Here is a 27,938-nt window from a genome sequence, read left to right as displayed (position 1 = left end):
AGATCTTGTCATTACCTAATGTCTCATGGGGAACTAAAGTAATATCTCTAAAATAAGGTCATTTTGATTACATTAATGTTTTGTTTTGTTTTTTAATCTTAGGGACTGCAGTTATGGGTCCTCCTGGTCCCCCTGGATTTCCTGGAGAAAGGGGTCAAAAAGGTGATGAAGGTCCACCTGGAATTTCCATTCCTGGATCTCCTGGACTTGATGGACAACCTGGGGCTCCTGGCCCTCCAGGGCCTCCCGGCCCCCCTGGCCCTCACATTCCTCCCAGTAAGCTATTTTTTTTCTCCTGTTAAGTTGTATTGTTGTTTTTGTTTATTTTATTTATAAGTGAATCTAGTTGAAGTTTGGTATCATTCTTCATGTTCTTGATATCCAAGATATCCTACTGCTGCTTGTAGTTTGGGTTTTGGGTGATGTTTTACATTTGTTCTTCATATGGTGTTCATTATCAACAATGCTATGTCTTTCTTTTGCATATAAATACTTTTATTTCTGCAGAAAAGTAATTGAAAATTGAAAATGGGTCTTTTTTCTAGCTTGTCATGTTTTCATTTTGCTTAGTCTTCTGGATATTTCAGTTAGTTTGCTATCCATGTTTATCTTACTCAGGTGAGGAGATATGTGAAGCAGGCCCTCCAGGCCCTCCAGGATCTCCAGGTGATAAAGGACTCCAAGGAGAACAAGGAATGAAAGGTTTGATCTCCAAACATATTAATATCTTCATTCTCTTTTTTCTTTCAAATCATCAGCAAAATCCCCCTGTATTCTCCATCATACCTTAGCCATTCATTCCCAAGACCATTTCATCACCAATAGTGTTAACACTTGCATGATTATGATTTCTCAAATCTCATTTTTTGATTACTCTCCTCCATCTTTCTCGCTACCTCTAAGAACGTGACTCCAACGTTACTTCAACATCACCGAGACCTACTAACTTTGATAACCCTGAACTTTTTGATGTCCTTTCTTCTCTCAACCTAGCTCAAATTCCCTGATCAATCATTGTAATCATTACAAGGAATACATTTTTTACTCCTTTGCCCTTCTCTCCCTTCATTGAACTCACTTGCAAAAAAGACATAGCCCTCATAATCCCAAATTTTCACGTCTTCTGAGTCTTTTTTAAACTTCTCTTCTCTTTTTAAACTTTTACTATTTCATCCCCTATTCTCATTTTAAGATTCTTACCTTGCTTCCTCCTTCACTGACCAATTGAAGTAATACCAAGAGAACTTTCACATACTGCCATCACTACATTTTCGTACCTGCTTGCACCTGTGCCTCCGGATTTTGCCTTCTTGTTTGTTACTGATGTTGCGCCTTTCTAAAACTAATTCTTGATTCCCCAGTGATTTTTTTTCTTCCAGAAATTTTTGCCTCTTCCACGTCATCAATTTTTACCTTTCTACTGGTTAATTCTCAGCAGCATACAAGTATGACTTTTTCACCCATCTAATACTTATGGTAATCCCACTTTTCCTGCCATTTACTGCTCAATTCTTCTGCTCTGGTTTGTAGTAGAACTCCTTAAGAATTTTATACTCATGACCTCCTTCCATTTTCTCTTAAACATACTTCAGTCAGGATCTAACCCCTCACCCCATGCTGCCTACCTCTCCACAGATGCTGGTTAAAGTCACCAGTGGACTATATTCTGCTAATCCAAATGTCAAGTCTGTCTTTTTCTTACTCTTTATTCTGTTCTGTTGTTTCATTTATCTTTCCTGGCACCAATACCAGACTGTCATAATTACCATAGTTTTATGGCAAGTCTTGGATATTCTAGGTTCTTTGCATTTTCACATGCATCTTAGAATTATCTATCCAGCTTTTAATATTGAAGTGCCCATGGGTTCAGTCCTTGTTCCTCTTCTCTTCTCTTCTCTATCTAAACAAATTTGTCCAGTCTCATATCATCTACTTGCCAATGACTTATGAATTTATATCTCCAGTCCAGAAATAACTCTTTTCCTTTAGTTTTGTATGTCTGACTGCCTACTCAATATTTCAAACTTGATATCCTAATTAAGTTGAAGTTCTGATCTCTACAACCTCCTCCCACATACTTGGTTCACTCACTTCTTCCCCTTCTTAACTTAAAAATCATGCCACTGTAGCTTTCTAGTTGCTTGCACTTAAAACTTTGGTGTTATCCTTGATTCACATCTTCTTTTATATTCCAGATATGATCTATAAGAAACTCTCCTTGGCTCTGCTTTTAGATATGTTCAGAATCTAACCAGTTCTGAGCGCCTTCACTGTTGTCACCCTAGAATGAGCTACCACCATCTCTCTCCCTGTCCCAGCTTGTTATAGTTCTTGTGACCTCTGCCTCTATCTGCTACTGTGGAATATTTACAACAGACCCTAAGGGATGGCAGCTTCCTAGCTCTTCTTGGGCCCCTCAATGTAGTAGGGGTCCAAGATTATTGCAGTAGTTGCATCCCAAAGGGGAGGGTAAGAGACTGACCCCACCAATGGTTTTTCTGTATAGTATTTGTTTATGCAGGACAACTGAACATTCAAAAAGAAACCATCGGTGGGAGATCAATCCCTCATTATAGTGGTATGCAACTACTGTGGTAGTTACCCTGTTTTGATCATTGTCCTGAAATTCTATTCTTTACAGAACAGCTAGAGTCATCTTTCTTAATGATTAATTTAATTAATTTCAGATTAATATGAGAGCACATACAATTAAGTTCCATTGTTTGCATTTGTAAGGTAAAGTCTGAATTGTAGTTGTGACCATCACCCAGGAAGTATGCCATATACTCCTACATTATACTTATCAGGTAGGAACTTACCAAACACTCTCCCTCTCCCTGCCTTCTTGAATTTAATTGAATTTTTTTAAAGTCATCTTTTTAAATCTAAGTTATATCATGTTGCTTTTCTGTTGAAATCCTTCTTCTAGATTCTTATTTCACTCACAGTAAAAGCCACAGTTTTTACTGGTACCTATATGATGTTTCATGATATGCTATTTGTTATAAACTATTACATTTACGATCTGGTTCCCTTCCTCACTCTGCTCCAGGCACCTGGTTTGCTTGCTGTTCCTTGTATATGCCAACTGTGGCTATGCTTTCTGCTTGGACTGCCCTATACTTGTTTTACACATGGCATGACCTTCAAGTTTTTTTTTTTTTTTTTTAATCCTACATTATCTTTTCAATGAGCTCTATTTGGACCATCCTATTTAAAATTGAAGCCTGCCACCCATCCCTGGCATATCCAGTCCTACTTGCCCACCTCTATTTTTTTTGTAAACCTTACATCTTTTAATATTATATTAAGATAGTTAACATACATAACTTTTTTTACTTTCATTAACTTGTTATCTCTCCCCCTGGTAGAATGTAAGCTCCATGAAGGCATGAATTTCCATCTGTTATGCTTACCAATGCATCACAAACACCTGGAATACTTCTTGGCCCATAATAGGCACTCAGTAAATATTTGTCAAATGAATTGATTCATGATCTAGGCTTCTCTAATCACACTGTTAGGTAGAAGTGTTGTCCCTTAGTGCTAACTTCTTTAGAACCTATCTAAAGAAAATATGCATACCTTTTTAGTAACATTTTTTTTATTATGATTTCACTAGGTGACAAAGGTGACACCTGCTTCAACTGTATTGGAACTGGTATTTCAGGGCCTCCAGGTCAACCTGGTTTGCCAGGTCTCCCAGGTCCTCCAGGTAAAACATTCTGCCTCAGGGCAAACTTCTTAAATATTTTCTGTCTAGATTTTAGTGATCTCATAGTTTTAGGATATTGCCAGTTTCTTATTTTATAACCAGTCACTCATATTTCCACTGTTAGTACTATAGTGAAGTTTTCAAAGGCTATTTTTAATTTTTATGAGTAATTTAATTTTTCTGTGGAAATAAATTTTTGAATGCATTAAAAAATAATTAAGTATGAAATGCTTGTGTTTGAAATAAATTTTGCTCCTATTTCTAATGCCTAAAAGCTACCAATGTTTCTATTATAGTGTTTTGACAATATTATTCCAAGAACTTTATCATTCTTTTTTTCCATATGGAGAGGGAAATAACTTATACAGAGTCAGGTTTCTTTCTTCCAGAAAACTGGGGAAATTTTTCATAATTCTTGGCCCCTGAGTATAGTTTCCAATGATAGAACTTCTAGTCATTAGGGGTGTATCACATGTTGTCATTAGTCATTAAGGAAGAGTGTTTCTATTGGAGCTTGGCAACCAATAGTCAGTATTCCTCTCTCTATTTATAACTCCTCCCTCTCCATTTCCAAATCAAAAACATTTAATATCTATCTTATCAACAACTGTTTTACTTAAATGCCTCTTGGGATATTACAAAATTATATTTTCTTGAGATCATACTTTGTCTTAGTCAGGGCTGAGAATAGACACCATATCTTTTACTTTTCTGTCTAGTGTGTCTACCAAGGACTTCAATTCATTTGGAGCTTGGGAATGCTTTCAGCAAGTCTCATAGATGCCACTGACAGTTAGTAATCTAGACTTGTACCTGCAGTCTAGTGGTTCTCAAATTTGGGAGTGCATCAGAATCACTTGGAGGGCTTATTAAAACCCAGCCTGCTAAACCCCAGCCCCCAAATTTCTGTTTCAATAGATCTGGAGTAGGGGTTCAAGAATTAGCATTTCTAGGATAGGGGAAGTGGCTAGGGCCTTTAATCCCAATACTTTGGGAGGCTGAGATAGGAGAATCACTTGAGGCCAGAAGTTCTAGACCAGCCTGAGCAATAGTAAGACCACCATCTCTGCAAAAATAGAAAAATAGCTGGGAGTGGTAGCACACGCCTGTAGTCCTAGCTATTCGGGAGTCTGAGGCAGGAGGATTACTTGAACCCGGACATTCAAGTTGCAGTGAGCTATGATGATGCTACTCCACTCAACCCCAGGCAATAGAGTTAGACCCTATCTCAAAAACAAAAAAAAAAGAATTAGCATTTCTAACTAGTGATCAGGTGGTGATGATGCAGCTGGTCCAGGGATCTATTTGGAGAACCACTGCTGTAGTGACATTTCCTGAGCTCCAAATGGTTCTTATAAACCAAATTTTAGGGAATGATAAACCAAAGAAAGGATCAGTAAGGATCTAGGAAAATTGTATAAGTCCGGAAAAAGATATTTTTCTTATCTCCTTCTCCCCTTTACAATGGAATTGTTATAGGCTCCCATGTAACTCTGTGCTTAATATTTGGTAGCTGCAAGTTCTGAGAAAAGCTGATTTTTAGATAAAATACCTAAGAATACAATGTTATATGTAACATGAAATGTTAAATTTATTTAACATTTTATTCTCATTTTAAGAATATAAAAGAGGATAATTTAAATGTGACTTCAGTAAGATTTAATGGGGTTCTTATTTTAACAACTTGACCTCCTGACTTGCTGATTTCTATATGAGCTTTGTCAGGGTTCAAGCTGAAAGCTTACATTACTGTGTGTGTGTGTGTGTGTGTGTGTGTGTGTGTGTGTGTGTGTGTTTGTTAGGATCTCTTGGTTTTCCTGGACAGAAGGGTGAAAAAGGAGATGCTGGTGCAACCGGTCCCAAAGGATTACCAGTAAGTTTTGAGTATAATGTAGAGCAAAAAGAAATAGAAGGAAGCCATTTACACCTTGATTTTCACTTATGTATATATATTTGTATTTGTATCTACATCTATCTTTATCTATCTATACATATATATAAAACATAGTTTTATATTAAATTTATTTAATTTCTTGGCTCTTCCTTACTCACATGCCTCTCTCGATTCAGTCCATTGTACACCAAAAGTTATTAGGTGAGTTGATGGGGTAAACTGGAGAGAAGAAAGTGTTAGAAGAAAAGAAACTGATTTTTTTCTTTCCTCTTTCTTATTTTTCTACTGCTTCCCTTTTTACCCTCCCCAGGGAATACCAGGAGCTCCAGGTGCTCCAGGCTTTCCTGGATCTAAAGGTGAACCTGGTGACATCTTCAGTTTTCCGGGAATGAAAGGTGACAAAGGAGAATCCGGTGCCCCAGGAGCTCCAGGGCTTCCTGGTTTACCCGGCACCCCTGGACAAGATGGACTTCCAGGGCTTCCCGGCCCCAAAGGAGAGCCTGTGAGTTGGTTTGATATCCTTCATTTTGTGATGTCATATTGTCATTTTGAAATGTTTCCTAAATTAATATGGAGGATGAGCCTGGGGCTGAGATGAACAGCCAATCAAAGCTTAAAAGACTGTGATTATATAGAATGATACATTGTTACTGTGTAGGATTTCTTCACTATCCTTTTGTCTCAGTTGTTTTATAAACTTCTTTTTCATAACCCATTATTACGAGTAATATTGGCTATGAATCAATGAGTAGTAGGTTAAGATACTTATGAGTCAGTATGTGATTCCCTCTCTCTTATTCCATGTATCCTTGTCTAGGTTTAGACCTAACAGCCAAAAGTATAACCTGGTTTTTATATATAGTGAGTTTACAGATTAGCATGAGTAGATGGCCACATTAAATATGCCACTGAGTCAAAATATTGAACATAAATTAACAGTGTCATTTTGTGTATAGCACACAGCCCAGGATATTTAGGTAGGAAATAATATTTTATGCTAGCTAGACTATCACCTTGAACTTATACTAGGATGTAAGCTTCATGAGGTCAGACATTTTTGTTCATTTTAATTTTCTGTTTAATTACCAGTACTTTGCACATAATAGGAACTCAAAAATATATGTTTAAGGAATAAATAAGTGATCACATATACAATCCCATAACCCCATTCACTTATACAGCTTTTAAGAAGAACTATTTATATCTATTCCCTCTCCCTAGTTGTATTCAGTAATGCCAACCTACAGATAGTTGTTATATCTATGTGTTTCTGTGTTAAACTTTTCCCTTTTTAGGGTGGAATTGCATATAAGGGTGAAAGAGGTCCCCCTGGGAATCCAGGTTTACCAGGTCTTCCAGGGAATATGGGGCCTATGGGGCCTCCTGGTTTTGGCCCTCCAGGCCCAGTAGGTGAAAAAGGCATACAAGGTATGGCAGGAAGTCCAGGTCAGCCAGGAATACCAGGTAAGTTTACTGTGGTTTGTTGTTTTGTTTAAAATTTGATACTTAAAAGCAGAAATGTATTTTGGCCGTTCTTGGCTTCCTTTCCTGAGAGGTGTATTTCCCTGGGCATGCATATTTGGACTCTTACAAGCTCTTTAGTAAGGGAATATAATGAGGGTTTTTTAGGTGCAGGGGTTTCTCTTCAAATTTTTTCCATCTTCATTGTGATTGTTACTATTTTTGTTCTTAAATATATTATGCATAATACAAAGTTTAACAAATAATTCTAACAGAAGAACACATATAAATACCACACCCATCAGGAAATAGAACTTTGCCAGCATCTCAGAAACCCCCACCCTCCTTTCCATGTCCTTTCATGATTATAGTCACATTCCTCCTCTCCAAAAGTAACCACTGTTCTGATTTTTGCATGATTTCCTTTCATTTCCCTCCTAGTTTTATCAGCTACATATATATTTCTAAATAGTATTTTAATTGTATTTCTTTTTGAAATTCATATTAATGGAATCATGGGGTACGTGTTCTTCGTGTATAGCTATATTATATTCATTTTGATTGTTATATAGCAGGGGTCTTCAAACTGCGGCCCGCGGGCCACATAAGGTGGTGTGATTGTATTTGTTCCCGTTTTCTTTTTTTACTTCAAAATAAGATATGTGCAGTGTGCATAGGAATTTATTAATAGTTTTTTTTACACTATAAAACTATAGTCCAGCCCTCCAACAGTCTGAGGGACAGTGAATTGGCCCCCTGTTTAAAAAGTTTGAGGACACCTGTTATATAGCATCCCATTGTATGTATTTACATATGTTGTATGTGTGCATATATCGCAGTTGATTCATCCATTCTGTTACTAATGGTCAGTTGGGTTACTTACAGTTTATTATGAATAATGCACAGTCATATATATGTATATATGTATACTTCTATGTACAGTCATATATATATATATATTATATATATATGTATAAAACCTCATGTGTTCATGTGCTCACACTTCTCTAGCAAAGGGTTTGGCAAACTATGGTCCGTGGACCAAATCTCTCCCACCACCTATTGTTATAAATAAAAGCTTTATTTGAATAAATTCACCCTCACTCACAATCATCTGTGGTTGCTTTTGCACCACAACAACAGAGTTGAGTAATTTCTAAAGAGATTGTTTAGATTTCAAAGACTAAAGTAATGACTATTTGGTCCTTTACAGAAAATGTTTACCAATTTCTGAGCTATAGTATATATTTGATTAATATTTTGAGGCATAGCATAAGTGCATCTTCAGCTTGACTAAATAATCTAAACTATATCCAGAGCAATTGCACCCATTTATACTACTACAAACAGTGTCAGAGATTTCTTGTTGCTCTACATTCTCACAAGCCTTTTGATTTGTTGGACTTTTATGTTTTTGCCTATTTGTTGAGTGTGATAGTATCTCATCCCCAGTTTTATGTTGCATTTCTCTGATTACATTAAAGTTGAGCCTTCCCTTTTCATATGTCTATTGGGCATTTGAATTTCCTTTTGTGAGGTGACCGTTCAAGTATTTTGACCATTTTTTTTTTCTATTGGAACTTTTCTTTTTCTTATTGATTTAGAAGAGTTCTTTGTATATTTTATGTATTAGTTTTGAGTTAGCTGTAAATTTTTACCCATCATTACTGTCTATTTTCACCTTCTGTTTGGTGTCTTTAATGAACAGAAATCAATTTTAATATAGTCAAAATTATTCATCTTTTGCCTCATTGTTAGCACTTTTTATGTCTTGTTTAGGAAATACTTCTTTTTTCTGAGCCCATTCCATGCCCCTGTCTAAAGAAGCATTTTCCTTATTTACTATAATATGATTTTTTAAGCTTCATTGGTCTACATTTAAAAATGTTTTTATAGATAACAGATTAGTTAGAGTTCTCCAAATAAATAGAACTCATAAGATATATAATACAATAAATAGACAAATGAGAGATAATTTATTGGGGATTTTGACTCACACAATTATGGAGGCTGAGGAGTACCAAAGTAGGCTGCCTGCAAGCTGGAGAACTAGGGAAGCTAGCAGTGTGGCTCAGTTCAAGTCTCAAAGCCTGAGAACTTGGGTAGCTGCTGGTGCAAGTCCCTGAGTCTGAAGGCCAGAGAACCTGGAGTTTTGATGTCCAAGGGTAAGAGAGGACGGGTGTCTCAGCTCCAAAAGAAAGAGAGAGGGCAAATTCACCTTTTCTCTGCTGTTTTCTTCTATCTGGGCCCTCAGCTAATTGTTTTGTGCCCAGCCACACTGGGTGAGAGTGGATCATCCTTTCTCAGTCCACTGATTTTAAATGCCAGTCTCTTCTGTAAACACCCTCACAGACATACCGAGAAATAATGTCTTACCAGCTATTTGAGTATCTCTTAATACAGTCAAGTTGACACCTTAAATTAACCATCATATATCTTCTATCATGGAAACTCTTAAAGCTGTTATATCCTTTTTCTCTTTGAAATTTTATCTTTCTGTTTGATATCTTCCTTGAATATATAATGTGGGATTGTTTTTCTTGTAAATTTTTATTAGCATTTTCAAAAGATCATCAATGATTTCCTTTTCTGTTTCAAACAAAAAGAGATCTTCAGTCAGGTAAAAATTTCTCATTCACTCTTGTTTTCAGGTCCTAAAGGTGACCCAGGTCAGACCATAACCCAGCCAGGGAAGCCTGGCTTACCTGGTAACCCAGGCAGAGATGGTGAAATAGGTCTTCCAGGTATATGAGCATTTTATTTTAAAACATCTTTAATATAGTTGGCTTTTTAAAATAATCTGAATATTTCCCTTTCCAAAAAACTGCTGTTTCTCCATAGGTGACCCCGGACTCCCAGGCCAACCAGGCTTGCCAGGAATACCTGGTAGCAAAGGAGAACCAGGTATCCCTGGGATTGGGCTTCCGGGACCACCTGGCCCCAAAGGTATGTTGGAATGAGTAGCAAGAAGGGTAGGTTAGCTGATTAGTATGATGTTTTCCTTTGATATAATTCACTCAACAAATAAAATATATTAATCGTACTTTTCTTCTGTGTGCTAGAAAGAATATAAATGAATAGTACTAGTATATATGCACTTTTTTTCATTATCTTTATCTAAAACAGTCCAGACAAGAAAATATTTATATTGTATATATGCTATAATGATATATAAGCTGAGAAATCATGAGAATTATTATCTTTTGTGTTCACCATTCTGTTCTCTGAGCTTAGAACAGTTCCTGGCACATAGTAAGCACTTGAAAGATATTTGTTGAATTAATGTATTTTATTAAACAGAAAGCAGACTTACTGCATGCACATATCCAAGCAACGATTTATCCTAAGTGATATTCTGTTGATTTATTGCAATTTTTAGGGCTGTTGCTTTAGTTCTGCTTTATTTTTCATAGAATTTATTCTCAGAAATGACAAGAGTGCACATTGGTCTGAGGACAGTTTTTAAACATATTCTTATTAATTATACCAAAAGCTTTCTGAAGTGTCAGATTTGATTATATGTGTGTTAATATATGCAATTGCTTTTAGCTCATCCAGAATTATACGATAGGCCTTTATCATACTATATCCAGAATTCAGATGCGAGCAGAAGAAAAGTTCTTCTGTGTTTTTCTGGGGCATTTATTTCTTCATTTAGTTCTATCTTATTATGTAATAGTCCTCATTTTTCTTCAGAAGAGCTTATCTTCTACACATTAGCTCTATGTGAAAATAATAGGATCATAAGGTAATAGAGAGGGAATATCAGCTTGATCCTAACAAGGCTTGATCCTAACCTAAGTAGTCACATAGCGTGTCATTGCTTTCAACATCTTACTGTAGTTACTAAGCATGATTGGATAAGATAAAAGTATGGGTTTGGGAATTTGGATTTCTTTCTCAAAGAATTTTCTTTAGGGGATTAAAAATGACATAATTTTACAGGTTTTCCTGGAATTGCGGGACCTCCAGGAGCACCTGGGACACCTGGAAGAATTGGTCCCGAAGGCCCTCCTGGGCCACCAGGCTCTCCAGGACCAAAGGTCTGGTACATTTTAATTTATTTCTTCAATTTTTCCTATCTCTTCTACCTCCCCTATTTTTAGCTCTCCATTTTGTCTTAGGCATCATCTCAAGTCTTCACTATATAGGTAAAACTTAGATGACTATATTGTCATTTAAAATATTTAACCCCAAATCATCTTTAATAGTCCAAGAGATCATATTTGGAGCAAGGAAAGAATTTCTGGACCTGATTTTGAATGGTCAGTTCTTTGATTGGCTTAGAGAATACAAACACACCTCAGAAATATTGCAAGTTTATTTCTAAAGCAGGTAGTAAAATTGAATATTGCTAAAAGATGCTAACGATAATCTAAAGCATCAACAAGTTGTATCTTTTTGGATGGTAGAGGGTCTTGCCTCAGTGTTGATGGCTGCTGACTGATCCAGGTGGCGCTTGCTGTAGAGTGAGGTGGCTGGAATAATATTCTTAAAACAACAAAGAAACTTGCTGCATTGACTCTTCCTTTCACAAAAGGTTTCACTGTGGCACGCCAATGCTGCTTGACAGCATTTTACCACAATATAACTTCTTTCAAAATTGGAGTCAATCCCCTCCCTGCTGTTTCTTTATCAATTAAGTTTATAAACTATCCTAAATCTTTTTTTGTCATTTAAAAAATGTTCATAGCATCCTCACCATGAGTAGATTCCATCTGATGAAACCGCTTTCTTTGTTTATCCATAAGAAGCAGCTCCTCATTCACTCAAGTTTTTTTATGAGATTGTAGCAAATCATTCATTTCTTCAGTCACTACTTCTAATTCTAGCTTTTTTTTTTATTTCCACCATATCTGCAGTTATTTCCTCCCCTGAATTCTTGAACCCTACAAAGTCGAGAGTTGGAATCAACTTTTTCTAAACTCCTGTTAATATTGACATTTGACATCCTCCCATGAATCCTGAATGTTCTTTATGGCATCTAGAATCGTAAATGCTTTCCAGAAGATTTTCAGTTCATTTTGCCTAGATCCATCAGAGGAATCACTATCTGTGACATATATAGCTTTACTAAATGCATTTACTAAATAATAAGACTTGAAAGTCAAATTGACTCTCTGTTTATGGGCTGTAAAATAGATATTTTGTTAATAGGCATGAAAAGAACATTTATTTCTTCATGTATCTCCCTCAGAGCTCTTGGGCGACCAGATCCTTTGTCAATGAACAGTAATATTTTGAAAGAAATCTTTCATCCCGAGCAGTAGATTTCAACAGTAGGTTTAACATATTCAGCCATGTTTGTAAATAGATATGCTGTCATTCAGGCTTTATTGTTCTGTTTATAAAGCACTGGCAGAATAGATTTAGCATAATTCTAAGGACCCTAGTATTTTAAGAATGGTAAATGAACCTTGGCTTCAACTTAAAGTCGCCAGATATATTAGCCCCTAACAAGAAAGTCAGCTTGGCTTTTGAAGGTTTGAAGCTAGGCATTGACTTCTCTCTAGATTTAAAAGTCCTGGATAGCATCTTCTTCCAATAAAAGATGTAAAAAATCTGTTGTTTAGCGTAGCTACCTTCATCAATTATTTTAGCTAGATCTTCTAGACAACCTCCTGCAGCTTCTATGTCAGCACTTGCTGCTTCACCTTGCACTTTTATGTTACGGAGACAGCTTTGTTTCTTAAACCCTATGAACCAACCTCTGGTAGCTTCCAACTTTTCTTCTGCAGCTTCTTCACTTTTCTCAGGCTTCGTAGAATTGAATAGAGTAATGGCTTTGCTATGGATTAGGATTCGGCTAAAGAGAATATTGTGGCTTGTTTGACCTTCTATTCTGATCACTAAAACTTTCTCACGTCACCAATAAAGCATTTTTGCTCTCTTCTCATTCTCCTGTTCTCTGAAGTAGCACTTTTGATTTCCTTTGGGAACTTTACCTTTGCATTCACAACTTGGCTGATTCTTTGGTGCAAGAGGCATAACTGTTGGCCTAAGTTTTTGGCATGCTTTCTTCACTAAGCTTAACCACTTCAGGCCTTTGATTTGAAGTGAGAAATGTGCAAGTTTCCTTTCCACTTGAATGCTTAGACACCATTGTGGGTTAATAATTGGCCTAATTTTAATATTGCTGTTTCTCAGGAAATACAGAGGCCTGAAGAGAGGGCAGTGAGTTGGGGGAGTAGCTGGTTGTTGCAGTAGTCAGAACATATCTTATATGGTTGTAGTTTGTAGTACTCACAAAACGATTATAAGAGTGACATCAAAGATCACTGATCACAGATCATCACCACAACAGATATGATTAAAGTAATAATAGAAGTGTTTGAAATATTGCAACAATTACCACTATGTGACGCAGAGACAGAAAGTGAGCATATGCTATTAGAAAAATGGTACCAATATATCTGTTCCATGCAGGGTTGCTGAAAACCTTCAATTTGTCAAACATGAAATATCTGTAAAAGCATAATAAAACAAAAAGCAATAAAACAAGATATGCCTGTGCAATGATCAGCTCCCCCTGTGCATCTCTGTAGAATCACCATCTCTTTTCATCAGGACCCATGCCTGGGTGATGATTGTTTGAAATGGTGCTGAAATCATGTCAAGACCTTTCCATACTGTTGCCCTCTGTCCTAATTCATCCCAGATATATAATGCAAATTACTGCTATTGAGTTAGTAAAAACAAATACTGTGTTGAGTTACTTACCATTTTTATAATATCTAATCTCAAACTTTCTTCAGTCAACCTTTGGGAAACTGTTGTGGTCTGTAATTATCTTGACTATTTCTATACATTTTTCCTATGCTTAATTTATATAAACTTCCTGTGTTCACCATAATTATTTATTTTCCATGGAAACAGCAGTTAACCATGACCCCAGCTCTCATGAGAAAATCACTTTTCTGTTGGTTGATTGTTTGTATTATAAACATTTTCAAATTAACACAACAGTAAAAGGAATAATACAATGAGCTTTCATATATTCATCATCTAGATTCAAAATTAAGAATTATCATATACACTTCATATATTGCTTTTTCCTTTGCTTAAATATTGTAACCCAAATCTCAAAATCATGTCATTTCACTTATACATGCTTCAAGTGAACATTTTATATTCATTAAAAAACAAAATTCTATTATTATTTTTAGTCAAATTAAAAATAATTATTTAAGATTATTTAACACTTTGTCTATAATCACATTTCCTCACTTGGGTAGATTGTTCATTCATCTTACACTCTTTTAGTTATCTCTTTTTTATCTTGAAACCAGTCTAACTCATTTGTTTTACTAAGCCCTGTTTCAAATTAGGGATTTACTGAACCCTGTTCATCCTTCCAAATGTTTTGTCTAATGTACCAATTACTTTTTATCAAATTACATTCCCCTCTCCCCCTCATGTAAAAAAAAGTACTACTTTGTATTTTCTGCTTTAAATTCTTTTTTTTTTCTTGTTAAATCATAGCTGTGTACATTAGTGCAATCAAGGGGTACAATGTGCTGGTTTCATATACAATCTGAAATATTCTCATCAACGTAGCCTTCATGGCATTTTCTTAGTTATTGTATGGAGATATTTGTATTCTGCATTAAGTAGGTTTCGCCTAAGATGCACTGTAGGTGTGGCCCCACCCGTTACCCTCCCTCCACCCTGACTTCCCCCGTCCCTTCCTGTCCCTTAGCCCTTTCCCCATATTCTTGTGCTATAGTTGGGTTATAGCCTTCATATGAAAGCTATAAATTAGCTTCATATAGGGCTGAGTACATTGGATACTTTTTCTTCATTCTTGAGATACTTTGCCAAGAAGAATATGTTCCAGCTCCATCCATGTAAGCATGAAAAAGGTAAAGTCTCCATCTTTCTTTAAGTCTGCATAATATTCCATGGTATACATGTACCACAATTTGCTAGTCCATTTGTGGGTCGATGGGCACTTGGGCTTCTTCCATGACTTAGCAATTATGAATTGGGCTGCAATAAACATTCTGGTACAGATGTCTTTGTTATATTGTGATTTTTGGTCTTCTGGGTATATACCTAGTAAAGGAATTATAGGATCGAATGGCAGGGCTATTTTTAGATCTCTAAGTATTCTCCAAACATCCTTCCAAAGGGAACATATTAGTGTGCATTCCCACCACCAATGTAGAAGTGTGCCCTTTTCTCCGCATCCACGCCAACATCTCTGGTTTTGGGATTTTGTTATGTGGGCTACTCTTACTGGGGTTAGGTGGGATCTCAGAGTACTTTTGATTTGCATTTCTCTGATGATTAAGGATGATGAGCTTTTTTCATGTGTCTGTAGATTGTGTGTCTGTCTTTCTTAAAGAAGTTTCTCTTCAAGTCCCTTGCCCACCCTGAGATGGGATCACTTGTTCTTTTCTTGCTAATACATTTGAGTTCTCTGTGGATTCTGGTTATTAAACCTTTATTGGAGGTATAACCTGCAAATATTTCCTCCCATTCTGAGGGCTGTCTGCTTGTTTACTTATTATGTTCTTGGCTGTGCAGAAGCTTTTTGATCAGGTCCCAGTAGTGTATTTTGATACTGCTTTATTTGCCTGGGGAGTCCTCCTCATAAAATATTCACCCAGGCCGATTCCTTCAAGAGTTTTCCCTGCACTTTCTTCAAGTATTTTTATAGTTTCATGTCTTAAGTTTAAATCTTTTATCCAGTGAGAGTCTATCTTAGTTAATGGTGAAAGGTGTGGGTCCAGTTTCAGTCTTTTACAGATTGCCAGCCAGTTCACACAGCACTATTTGTTAAATAGGGAATCTTTTCCCCACTGAATGTTTTTAATTGGCTTGTCAAAGATCAAATAACGGTAAGTAGCTGGACTCATCTCTTGGTTCTGTATTCTGTTCCAGACATCTACTTCTCTGTTTTTGTGCCAATACCATGCTGTTTTGATCACTATGGATTTATAGTACAGTCTCAGGTCTGGTAGCGTGATTCCTTCTGCTTTGTTTTTATTGCTCAGTAATGTTTTCGCTGTTCAGGGTTTTTTCTGATTCCATATAAAACGAAGTATTATTTTTTCAAGATCTTTAAAGTATGACAGTGGAGCTTTAATAGGGATTGCATTAAAATTATATATTGCTTTGGGTAGAATAGACATTTTAACAATGTTGATTCTTCCCAGACATTAGCATGGTATATTTTTCCATTTGTTAACATCTTCAGCTATTTCTTTTCTTAAAGTTTCATAGTTCTCTTTGTAGAGATCTTTCACATACTTTGTTAGATAAACTACCAAATATTTCATCTTCTTTGGAACTACTGTGAAAGGAATAGAGTCCTTGACTGTTTTTTCGGCTTGGCTATTGTTGGTATATATAAAGGCTACAGATTTATGGGTGTTGATTTTGTATCCTGAGACATTGCTGTATTCCTTGATCACTTCTAAAAGTTTTGTAGTAGAATCCCTAGTATTTTCCAGATATACGATCATGTCATCTGCGAAGAGTGAAAGTTTGACCTCTTCTGACCCTATGTGGATACCCTTGATCGCCTTTTCTTCCCTAATTGCTATAGCTAAAACTTCCATTACAATGTTAAAGAGCAATGGAGACAATGGGCAACCCTGCCTGGTTCCTGATCTAAGTGGAAATGATTTCAGTTTAACTCCATTCAATATGATATTGGCTATGGGTTTGCTGTAGATGGCCTGTGTTAGTTTAAGAAATGTCCCTTCTATACCAATTTTCTTAAGTGTTCTGATCATGAAGGGATGCTGGACATTATCAAAAGGTTTTTCTGCATCAATTGAGAGAATCATATGGTCTTTATTTTTTAGTTTGTTTATGTGCTGAATTACATTTATAGATTTATGTATATTGAACCAGCCTTGAGAGCCTGGGATAAATCCCACTTGGTCACGTTGTATAATTTTTTTAATGTGTTGTTGGTTTCTGTTTGTTAGGACCTTATTGCGTACTTTTGCATCAATATTCATTAGTGATATTGGTCTATAATTTTCTTTTCTTGTTGGGTCTTTCCCTGGTTTAGTGATCAAGGTGATGTTTGCTTCGTAGAATGTGTTGGGTAGTATTCCTTCTTTTTCTATATTTTGGAATAGGTTTAGTAATATAGGTACTAGTTTTTATTTAAAGTTTTGGTAGAATTCTAATGTAAAGCCATCTGGTCCTTGGCTTTTCTTTTCAGGGAGATTTTGTATAGTTGATGCTATTTCATAAATTGATATAGTCCTGTTCAACATTTCCACTTCGTTCTGGCTAAGTCTTGGTAGGTGGCGTACTTCCAAGTATTGGTCGATTTCTTTCAGATTTTTATATTTCTGAGAGTAAAGTTTCAGTTTCTTGTAATATTCATTAAGGATTTTTGAATTTCTGAGGGGTTATTTCATCTTTACCATTTTTGATTGATGAAATTAGAGATTTTACTCTTTTTTTCCTGGTTAGGTTGGCCAAAGGTTTATCTATTTTATTGACCTTTTCAAAAAACCAACTTTTTGATTTATTGATCTGTTGTATAATGCTTTTGTTTTCAATTTCATTTAATTCTGCTCTCATTTTGGTTATTTCTTTTCTTCTCCTGGGTTTGGGGTTGGAATGTTCTTCCTTCTCTAGTTGTTTGAGATGTCCCATTAAATTATTAACTTCCTTTCTTTCCATTTTCTTGAGGAAGGCTTGCAGTACTATAAATTTCCCTCTTAGGACTGCCTTTGCAGTATCCCAGAGGTTCTGATAATTCGTGTCTTTATTGTTGTTTTGTTCCAAAAATTTGGTGATTTCATTCTTAATTTCATCTATAACCCATCTTTCCTTCAGCATGAGGTTATTTAGCTTCCATGGTCTTGTATGGGTATGCAGATTCCTGTTGTTATTGAGTTCAACTTTTGTTCCATGATGGTCTGAGAAGATGCAAGGAATTATTTCTAATTTTTTAAATTTGCTGAAGTTAGATTTGTGGCCCAGGATGTGGTTGATTTTGGAGTATGTTCCGTGGGCTGATGAGAAGAATGTGTATTCAGTTTTGTTGGGATGAAATGTTCTGTAGGTGTCTGTTAAGTCCAGATGTTGACTGGTTAAGTTTAAATCTAAGATTTCTTTGCTTAGCTTCTTTTTGGAGGATCTATCCAACACTGCTAAAGGGGTATTAAAATCTCCAACTACTATGGAACTGGAGGAAATCAAGTTGCTGATGTCTGTTAGGGTTTCTCTTATAAATTGAGGTGCGTTCTGGTTGGGTGCATAAATATTAATAATTGAAATCTCATCATATTGAGTATTACCTTTAACAAATATGAATGTCCATCCTTATCCTTCCCTATTTTGGTTGGTTTAAAGCCTATTGCATCTGCGAATAGAATTGCAATGCCTGCTTTTTTCTGCTTTCCATTTGCCTGGAGTATAAATAACCATTCCTTCACCTTGAGTCTATATTTGTCTTTTAAGGTAAAATGAGATTCTTGTATGCAGAAGATATCTGGCTTGAGTTTTTGTATCCAGTCAGCCAACCTGTGCCTCTTTAGAGGACAATTTAAATCATTCACATTAATTGAGAATATTAATAAGCCTTTCGAGAGTCCGGTGGACATTTTTAATCCTTCTATGACTGTGGAAGTTGGAATTTGATCAAAATTTTCTGGGTGGGTTTACTTTTGTGGTGGAGGATTGCGTTGGTCTTTATGGAGGATAGGTCTGAGAATATCCTGGAGAGCTGGTTTAGTTGTGGCAAATTTCTTCAACATGTGAATGTCATTAAAGTATTTAATTTCTCCATCATAAATGAAACTCAGTTTAGCTGGGTATAGGATCCTGGGTTGAAAGTTATTTTGTTTTAGGAGATTAAAAGTCGATGACCATCCTTTTCTAGCTTGAAAGGTTTCAGCAGACAGATCTGCAGTTATTCAAATATTCTTCTCCTTGTATGTAATGGTTTTCTTTCGTCTGGCTGCTTTTGTAATTTTCTCTTTCATATTAACGTTAATGAAATTGATTATGATGTGTCTGGGGATATCTTATTCGGTTTGAGTCGTGCTGGAGTTCTGAAACTGTCAGCTATGTGAAATTCAGAATCTTTTGGCATGTCTGAAAAGTTCTCCTTCATAATCTCATGGACAAGAGACTCTGTGCCTTGTGAAGCCACTTCGTCCCTTTTGGTGATCCATATAAGGCAGATATTGTTTTTCTTCAAATTATCCCAGAGCTCTCTGAGAGAGTGATCTGTTTTTGCCCTCCATTTCTCTTCCTTTCTGAGAGTTTGGGAGCGTTTGAAAGCTTTGTCTTCAATGTCATAAATCCTTTCTTCTGCTTGCTCCATTCTGTTACTGAGGGATTATATTGTGTTTCTCAGATCTTTGAGGGCTGCAACTTCTTGTCTCAATGTGTCAAAGTCTTTGGTCATTTGGTCTTTGAATTTGTTGAATTCTTGAGACATCTTTTGGGTTACTGCTTGGAATTCTAATTCAATCTTATTTTGCTATCCAGATTCTGAATTCGATTTCTGACATCGCAGCTATTTGTTTGTGCATGGGATCTTGTGGTGTGTCTGCCCCATTGTTCCTTGGGGGAGTTGATCTACTCTGATTATTCATATTGCTACAGTTTTTCCTTTGATTTCATCTCATGATTGTTTTTCCCTGTTGCCTCTGGCCCTCCTCAGAGTTGGGGTGGTGTCTCTCCAAGATTAGACCCTGGGGGATCACTCTGTTGTTGCTGGATCTTTGTAGGGAGTGACCCTGTGTAGCTCTTCTGGGGCTGCCCCAGCCAGGGAGTTCTGGTTCTGGGAGCAGCTCCAGAGTGTGACACCCCTGGATCCAGCAACAGGGCGGGGGGGGGGGGTGCACACAATTCTGGGAGTGCCTTGCACCCAGTGACTTTGGCACAGAGGGCCTAATGCTCCAGCAGTCTCTGGCTAGGAGAAGGGCTCCGCTCAGAGGCAGGGAGGGCATGCGGCTACCAGAGTCCCTGGCCAGACAAGTGGGCGGTATGGAGGCAGGGTTGGACATCTCCTGGAGTTCCTGGTCAAGGCGTGGGGCCTCCCCACGCAGCTCTTACTGGGATCCAGGCTGGCAAAGCTCTTACGGTGGTCCAGGACATTGCTGATCACTGGTCGTGGCGCAGCTCTTCCAGAGGTCCAGGAGGGTGCTGATTGAGGGGCGCTGGGCAGTTCTTACCGGGGTCCCAGCATAGCTCTTCCAGAGGTGGGAGGGTGCCGATCACCAGTCAGGCGCAGCTCTTCTGGAGGTCTGGGAGGGTGCCTATCACGGTCCCCGGTCTGCTTTAAATTCTTTATGGTAAACAGTAAGCACCAGGAAAGTCATGAAAGTTTTTTATTGTGTTTTATCATATGTATGCTGAAGGGAGAGCCAGGATTTGGATTGCCTGGGCTGCCTGGACCACCAGGAATTCCAGGTCTCAAAGGAGCACTTGGTCCAAAAGGTGATCATGGTTTCCCAGGACCTCCAGGTCCTCCAGGACGTCCTGGCTTGGATGGGCTACCTGGACCTAAAGGTATGGAGGCTGTTGCTATTTCTCAACTTGCATTTAACTTCTGTAGAAATTGAAACCTTTGATAAAGTTTATGAGTAATAAGGCTTTATTGCCCTTCTGTCATCGCTATGCTCTTTTTTTTATCCACCATTGACTATTTTTCTTTTTTTTATTGTAAAGATTATACAATTACATACATATAAAAGTAACACTGAAAAGTCTTCTTTTCATCCCATTTTCATCTAATCTGCTTCTTTCCATTCCCACATGTACCCAATTTTTAGTTCCTTATTTTCCTTCCAATGATCTATAGAAATACTTATTCAATAAGAATGTATATTTTTACTTTTCACTATTTCAGATGTGTGGAGGTGTAATAGTAGAATAAAGTAATGCAAATGAATTTTTTTCTGAAGTAAAGGGCAATTGCATCTCTAAATAATTGTCTGTTTGCACCATTTTACACACCCACCTGTGGTGTATAAGTGTGCATTTTTCCCCATGGCCTTGATAAGTGAGTATTCTGCCAAAATCTTTAAATTTTGTCTAACTTAATAGAATTTTCTCAGTATAGTTTATGTTTAAAATATTTATGTAAAATTTCAAACACAGAAAAAGAATTGTGCATTAAACAGACATGTATCTACTGTCTTGATTCTACAACTACCATTTTATCTCTCTGCTAAGAATTTATTTTTAAAAATTTCAAATATACAATAAAGTGGAAAGAACTTTATAGTGACTACTATATATGTGTCAGTGATATTCTACTGTTAACTTTTTACTGTTTATGCTTTGTCACATATCTGTTTATTCATCCATTGATCTATTGTTTGTGCATTTCAAAATAAATTGCAACAACATTATATTTCTCCTTAAATACATAAGCATACCATAACTAAAATTCCATAGCGTAATTCTTTTCTTTTGATATAAAATTCACATTATATATATATAATGTGAATATATATAATGTGAATATATATATATATCTCACATGAGATCCACAAATGTTAAGGATTTGTTTACTGAATTTTGACAAAAGCATACATTTATGTAACCTTAACCCCTGTCAAGATACAATCCCAGAAATTTCCCTTGTGCCCTTTTCCAGGCAGCCTGTAACCCAACAATGACAGTGGCAACTGTACTGTTGATATTTTCTTCACCATGCTTGTTCTATTAATAGAACTCTTTATAAATTGAATTACACAGTATGTACTTTCTTTGTAAGGCTTCTTTCACTCAACATAATGTTTTTGAGATCCATCTATGCTGTGGTGTTTATCAGTCTTTTCTTTCAATGAAATTATTGAGTATTTTATTGTGTGAGTACATCATGGACAACCTGGACTGTGTCAAGTTTTCGGCTATTTATTATGAATGAAGCTATTAAGAACATTTTTATAAGTCTTTTTATGGATATATGCTTTCATTTTCTTGGATAAATAACTACAAGTAGGTTTGTTGGGTCATAAGATATATGTATGGTTAGTTGTATAAGAAACTACTAACTAGATCTTTTTCCAAAATGGATGAGCCATTTTACATTCACATCAATATGATATGAAGGTTTCAGTTGTTCTATGTACTCTCCTTGGAATTTTTGTAGGTATGTGGTAGTATTTTATTCTGGTTTTAATTTACGTTTTCCTGATGACTAATGATATTGAGCTTTTTTTTATGTACCTGTGAACAGGTACATAAAACAGGTATTTACACATTCAATTATTTTGTCCAGTTTAAAAGATAGGTGGTTTCTCATTTTATTGTTAAGTTGGAAGTGCTCTTTATATGGCCTATGTTGCATCCTTCCTCAGATATGTTTATGCATATTTAATCCCTATCTGGCTTTCCTGTTAATTTATTTTCATAGTATATTTGATGAACAAAAGCTCTGATTTTGTTAAGGTTCCATTTTTCTATTTTTCTCTTATATGATTGTAATCCCTATATGTATATCCTAAGAAACGTCTTCCTGCCCCAAAGTTAGCGAGATATTCTGTGCTTTATTTTAGAGGCTTTATAGTTTTAGTTTCTACGTTTAAAACTATCCAGCTCAAATAATTTCAGTTCAAAATAATTTGTTTAAAATAGCCCCCTTCCCATTAAATTACATTGAGATCTGTGCCAAATCAAATAATTTTGTATGTGTGGGTCTACTTCTGGGCTATCAATTCTGTTTTATTTATACTTTTTACTTTCCTTAAGCCAGTACCACACTACTTTTATTATTGCAGGTTTATAGTAAGACTTGAAGTGTACTAATGTAACCAACCAACTTTGTTCTTTTTTTTAAAAAAAATATTTTGGCTATATTAGGTCTTTTGTCATTACTATTAAGGTGGTTTAAATTTGTGTGTCCCTTACTAAGAGTGAGAGTGACCACTTTTTTATAAGTTTAAGGGCCATGTGTATTTTTTCCTGTAAACCACTGATGTCCTTTATTTATTTCTCTATTGGTTTCCTCTACCTCCTTGAATTTGAGTTCCTTAATTATATACAGGAATAGAATTAGCATAGCTAGTTTGGTAATTGTGTTTCCTTTGATTGACAAGGAACTAGAGTTTCCTGGTCAATGTTTTGTTTCCTAAAAAATTATCTGAAAAGGTCTGTGCTACTGAAACATGTGAGATTGATCCCTGTTAAAGCACTAAGACAGCCCAGACCAATTCTAACTAGGCTAGAGATTTTACCAGAAAAAGCCCCAAAGTGGCCCAGTACAACTCTTCTTAGATAAGCTCTTTTAAAAATATCTTTTTTTGATTAATAATCCTGGTCATCTGTAAATTATGATGCTTAAAGTTACAGGTAGTGTTTCTTTCCCAGCTGTAGACCTGTGACCCCTACCCCAATTGCAGGTAAAGATATCTGAATGATAGGATATGTGACAGTCTTCTTATGGAAATGACCAATTCACCTTACTTTGCTTATCTATGTCCTTGAGATAGGAGTTGTGAAGAAATAGGGTGAAGCCTATTTTAAACATGAACCTTTTGTCAAACATTTGCCTGATCTTATGGAAATCTGGGATCCCCACATTATAATAGAAGTTATTCTCAATTAGTAAAACCCCAGGACAGTTCTTAAGTTGCCAAAAGAGTAAATGTTTAAGATATTGTGCATGTAAACATTTATTATATTCTATCCTAAGTAATATATGAATCACTAGAAACATAAAAGAATAGACTTCAATCTTTAAGATCTCAGAGATGGCTCTCTACTGCAAGAAAATCTCAGCAGCCTAACCATAATAGTGATTATCTTAATGGGAACTTGTATGAAAATGTATCACTAATGTTTAAAATCAATAGACCACCATCAAAACTCAGTAAGCAGATAACAATAAAAATTTATCTACTAAACACATTTACACCAGTGGCTGGTTATTAGAACTCAGTAACTAAATTGTAGGCAAGGTTGATTCACAGCAATGTAATTGTTTTACAGCAGTGTAATGATCAAAAATTAATTAATAAAGATAATACCCATCAGGAAATATTTATATGAAGAAGAAAATGTGCTTAGGCTAAACATTAGAATCAGAGATTATACAAAAGAAGGAAAAAATAAGATGACTTTGGAAGCATTCCGTTTATCTCATATATTACTGTCTTTTAGGATCTCATCTAAGACGCCTGGGAGGTTTTATATAGAATGTGACAGTTGAACTGAGTCTTAAGGGAAGGGTGTTCCAGGCAGCAGAAATAATAACATAGAAAGGTATCATTGTGATGAATAGAATGGTGCACTTGGACATATTGAAATATAGCTACACTCACACACACACAAAATATACCATACCAACAAAATCTATCATACCAATATGACAAATAACTACATACCTATAAATTTGACAACTTGAATGAAATGGACGAATTTCTTGAAAGATGTGTTTTTTAAAATAGAGTTTGTAGCTAAATACTAATCAACAAATAAAACTATAGGTCCAGCTGGCATCACTAGTGAATTCTAACTAACATTTAAAGAAGCAATAACACCAATTCCACATAATATCTTCTTAACAATAGAAGTGGGTGGATCATTCCCTTACCATTGTGTGAGGCCAGCATTACCTTGATATCGAAACCAGGCAAAGATATTATAAGAAAAGAAAAATATAGACAAGTATCTCTCATGAACATAGACGTAAAACTCCTCGAGAAAATACTGGCAGATCAAATCTAGCAATGTATAAAAGATAGTACGCTACAATCAAGTAAGGTTTAATCCTCAGAATGCGGGCTGGTTTGACATCTGATAATCAGTCCATGTAATTTTCCATATCAGCAGTGTAAAGGAGAAAAACTATTTGTTGCATCAATAAATGCAAAAATATTCAAAAAATTATTTAATAAAATTCAAGATCCATTTCTGAAAAAAATACTCTCAAAAAATTAGGGATAAATGGGAACTTCTTTAGCATGATAAAAAACATTTTCAAAATCCTTGAACTATTTTATTTATTTATTTATTTTGAGACAGAGTCTCCCTATGTCACCCTGGGGAGTGTGCCGTGGTGTCACAGCTCACAGCATCCTCAAACTCTTGGGCTTAAGAGATTCTCTTGCCTCAGCCTCCCAAGTAAGCTGGGACTATAGGCGCCCACCACGCTGCCCAGCTATATTTTTTAAATTTTATTTGCATATGCAACACAAGGCAAGAGTTGTCCGGTGAGGTCATGTGGCAATAGACAACTGAAGTACTCTTCTAATCAATAGGGCAGCCCTATTGTGCTCCAGTGGCACAATCCATTAACACATGGTACTGATATGACAGTGGGTAGCAGAGCAATACCAAGGTTGTGAGTTCAAGTCTCACTGGGACCACTTTTTTTTAATTATTTTTTTATTTTTTTGTTTGTATTATTAAATCATAGCTGTGTACATTAATGCGATCATGGGGCACCATACACTGGTTTTATAGACCATTTGACACATTTTCATCACACTGGTTAACATAGCCTTCCTGGCATTTTCTTAGTTATTGTGTTAAGACATTTATATTCTACATTTACTAAGTTTCACATGTACCCTTGTTAAGATGCACCGCAGGTGTAATCCCACCAATCACCCTCCGTCCACCCTTCCTCTCCCCTCCCTCCCTTCCCTCTCCCTCTTCCCCATATGTTTAGGTTATAACTGGGTTATAGCTTTCATATGAAAGCCATAAATTAATTTCGTAATAGGGCTGAGTACATTGGATACTTTTTCTTCCATTCTTGAGATACTTTACTACGAAGAATATGTTTCAGCTCCATCCATGTAAACATGAAAGAGGTGTTTTGTTTTTTTTTTTTTGAGACAGTTCCTCACTATGTCACCCTGGGTAGAGTGCATGGCCTCACAGCTCACAGCAACCTCAAACTCCTGGGCTTAAGCAATTCTCTTGCCTCAGCCTCCCAAGTAGCTGGGACTACAGGCACCTGCCACAACGCCTGGCTATTTGTTTAAAATTTATTTTATAAAGAATACTCAAAACTCAATAATATGAAAACAAAAAACCAATGTTTTAAAATGCAGTTGGGAAAATTGGCAAATGATTTAACTAAGTACTTCACCAAAGAAGACATCCAAATGGCTAATAAAGATGCTCAATATAGGCAAGTGTAGTGGCTCACACCTGTAATCCTAGGACTCTGGGAGGCTAAGGCGGACAAATTGCTTGAGGTCTGAAGTGGGAGACCAGCCTGAGCATGAACAAGACCCTGTCTCTACTAAAAAATAGAAAAATTAGGTAGGTGTTGTGACGCGTGCCTGTAGTCCTAGCTACTCAAGAGACTGAGACAAGAGGGTTGCTTGAGCCCAGGAGTTTGAGGATGCTGTGAGCTATGATGCCACAACACTAGCCTGAGGCAACAGAGTGAGTCTCAAAAAAAAAAAAAAAACAATAAATAAATTAATCTCAATATAATTAGTCATCTGGGAAATGTGACTTAAAACCATAATGAGGTACTACTATGTAATTATTAGAATTGGCTTAAATAAAGAAGACTGACAATGCTTAGTTCTACCAAAGATGCAAAGTAATTGGAACCCTCATATATTGCTTAAAGTATAAAAAATGGTACAACTACTTTGAAAACCAGTTTGGTTTTTTCTTAGAGTTAAACATAGGCTGTCAATGTGATAAAGCAATTCTACTTCCAAGAAAAAAGCAAATCTTCACACAAAAACCTGTAGGTTAGTGTTCATAGCAACTTAATTCATAATCATTAAGAATTGGAAACAACCCAGATGTCCTTCAAATGGTAAAAAGATTAACAAAATAAAGCATATTCATATGGAGGAATCTTAAACAGCAGTAAATAGTAACTACTGATACACACAATAATGTGGATGAATTTCATATGCATTATATTAAGTGAAAGAAGACAGACTATATATTGTATGATTGTATTTATATTGACATTCTGGAAAAGAAAAAACTGTAAGACATAAAGTAGAGCAGCAGTTGTTAGGGAATTGGGACGTGAGAAGAAATTGACTGTAACAGTGGTCCCCAACCTTTTTGGCACCAGGGACTGGTTTCATGGAAAACAATCTTTCCATGGACTGAGGTTGAGGGGATGGTTTGGGGATGATTCAAGTGCATTACATCTCCACCTCAGATCATCAGGCATTAAATTCTAATAAGGAGCATGCAACCTGGATCCTTCCCATGTGCAGTTTACAGTAGGGTCCATGGTTCTGTGAGATTCTAATGCAGCTGCTTCTCTGACAGGAGCTGGAGCTCAGGCAGCCATGGGAGTGATGGGGATCAGTTGTAATTGCAGATGAAGCTTTGTTCACTCTCCTGCACTCACCTCCTGTTGTGCAGCTCAGTTCCTAACAGGCCATGGACAGTTATCAGTCTGGGCCAGGGATTACAGACCACAGAGCAGGGCACCGGGACCTTTTTGGGTTGGTGGATATGTTCTCTATCTTGATTTCAGTGGTGGTTATGTGACTGTATACCTTTATAAAACCTTATCAAAGTATACACTAAAAAGAGTAAATTTTAGTACATGTAAAAATTTTTAAAAGTGGGAGTGACAGAGGGATAGGCAGAAGATAGAGGAACAGTAAAGTTTCTAATGTCAAAGAGACGTTTTCCTGAAGGCGGGAGAGGCTTGAGCATGTTCATAGGCCACACCCCCAAGTTAGTGAAAAGAAAGATATTGAGGGTTGTTTACTTTCAAATACAAGTAATTTGAAAATATGTTTTAAACTTATAAATAAGTACTTACTTGGGCTACAAGTAGAAGAAATGTATGGTTTATAACCTTTTATACTACTTCGTGAGGTTGACTTAAGCACTGAAATAGTGTTCAGCATATGTTAAATTATGAGGGTATAACTATACTTATGTGTACTTTCCTTGTTGAATGAATGACCAGTGCTTCAAGGTCCT

General features: G+C 36.3%; 1 protein-coding gene across 2 annotated transcripts in view; it reads left to right on the top strand.

Annotated features, from left to right (window-relative positions):
- COL4A5 (collagen type IV alpha 5 chain) overlaps positions 1 to 27,938 on the top strand; it is a 325,984-nt gene that overhangs the window by 179,496 nt on the left and 118,550 nt on the right. For both annotated transcript variants that reach the window (XM_053579991.1, XM_053579992.1), the window contains exons 20-29: positions 103 to 276; positions 619 to 702; positions 3,623 to 3,715; positions 5,518 to 5,588; positions 5,920 to 6,111; positions 6,905 to 7,073; positions 9,722 to 9,814; positions 9,912 to 10,016; positions 11,016 to 11,113; positions 20,417 to 20,567. In XM_053579991.1, the coding sequence (XP_053435966.1) occupies positions 103 to 276; positions 619 to 702; positions 3,623 to 3,715; positions 5,518 to 5,588; positions 5,920 to 6,111; positions 6,905 to 7,073; positions 9,722 to 9,814; positions 9,912 to 10,016; positions 11,016 to 11,113; positions 20,417 to 20,567 (1,230 nt within the window). The remainder of the gene's footprint in view (positions 1 to 102; positions 277 to 618; positions 703 to 3,622; positions 3,716 to 5,517; positions 5,589 to 5,919; positions 6,112 to 6,904; positions 7,074 to 9,721; positions 9,815 to 9,911; positions 10,017 to 11,015; positions 11,114 to 20,416; positions 20,568 to 27,938) is intronic.

This window comes from Nycticebus coucang, chromosome X (assembly GCF_027406575.1).
Source record: "Nycticebus coucang isolate mNycCou1 chromosome X, mNycCou1.pri, whole genome shotgun sequence".
NCBI lineage: Eukaryota > Metazoa > Chordata > Mammalia > Primates > Lorisidae > Nycticebus > Nycticebus coucang.
Note: the sequence above shows the minus strand (reverse complement) of the source record. Positions and strands in the feature narration are given on the sequence as shown.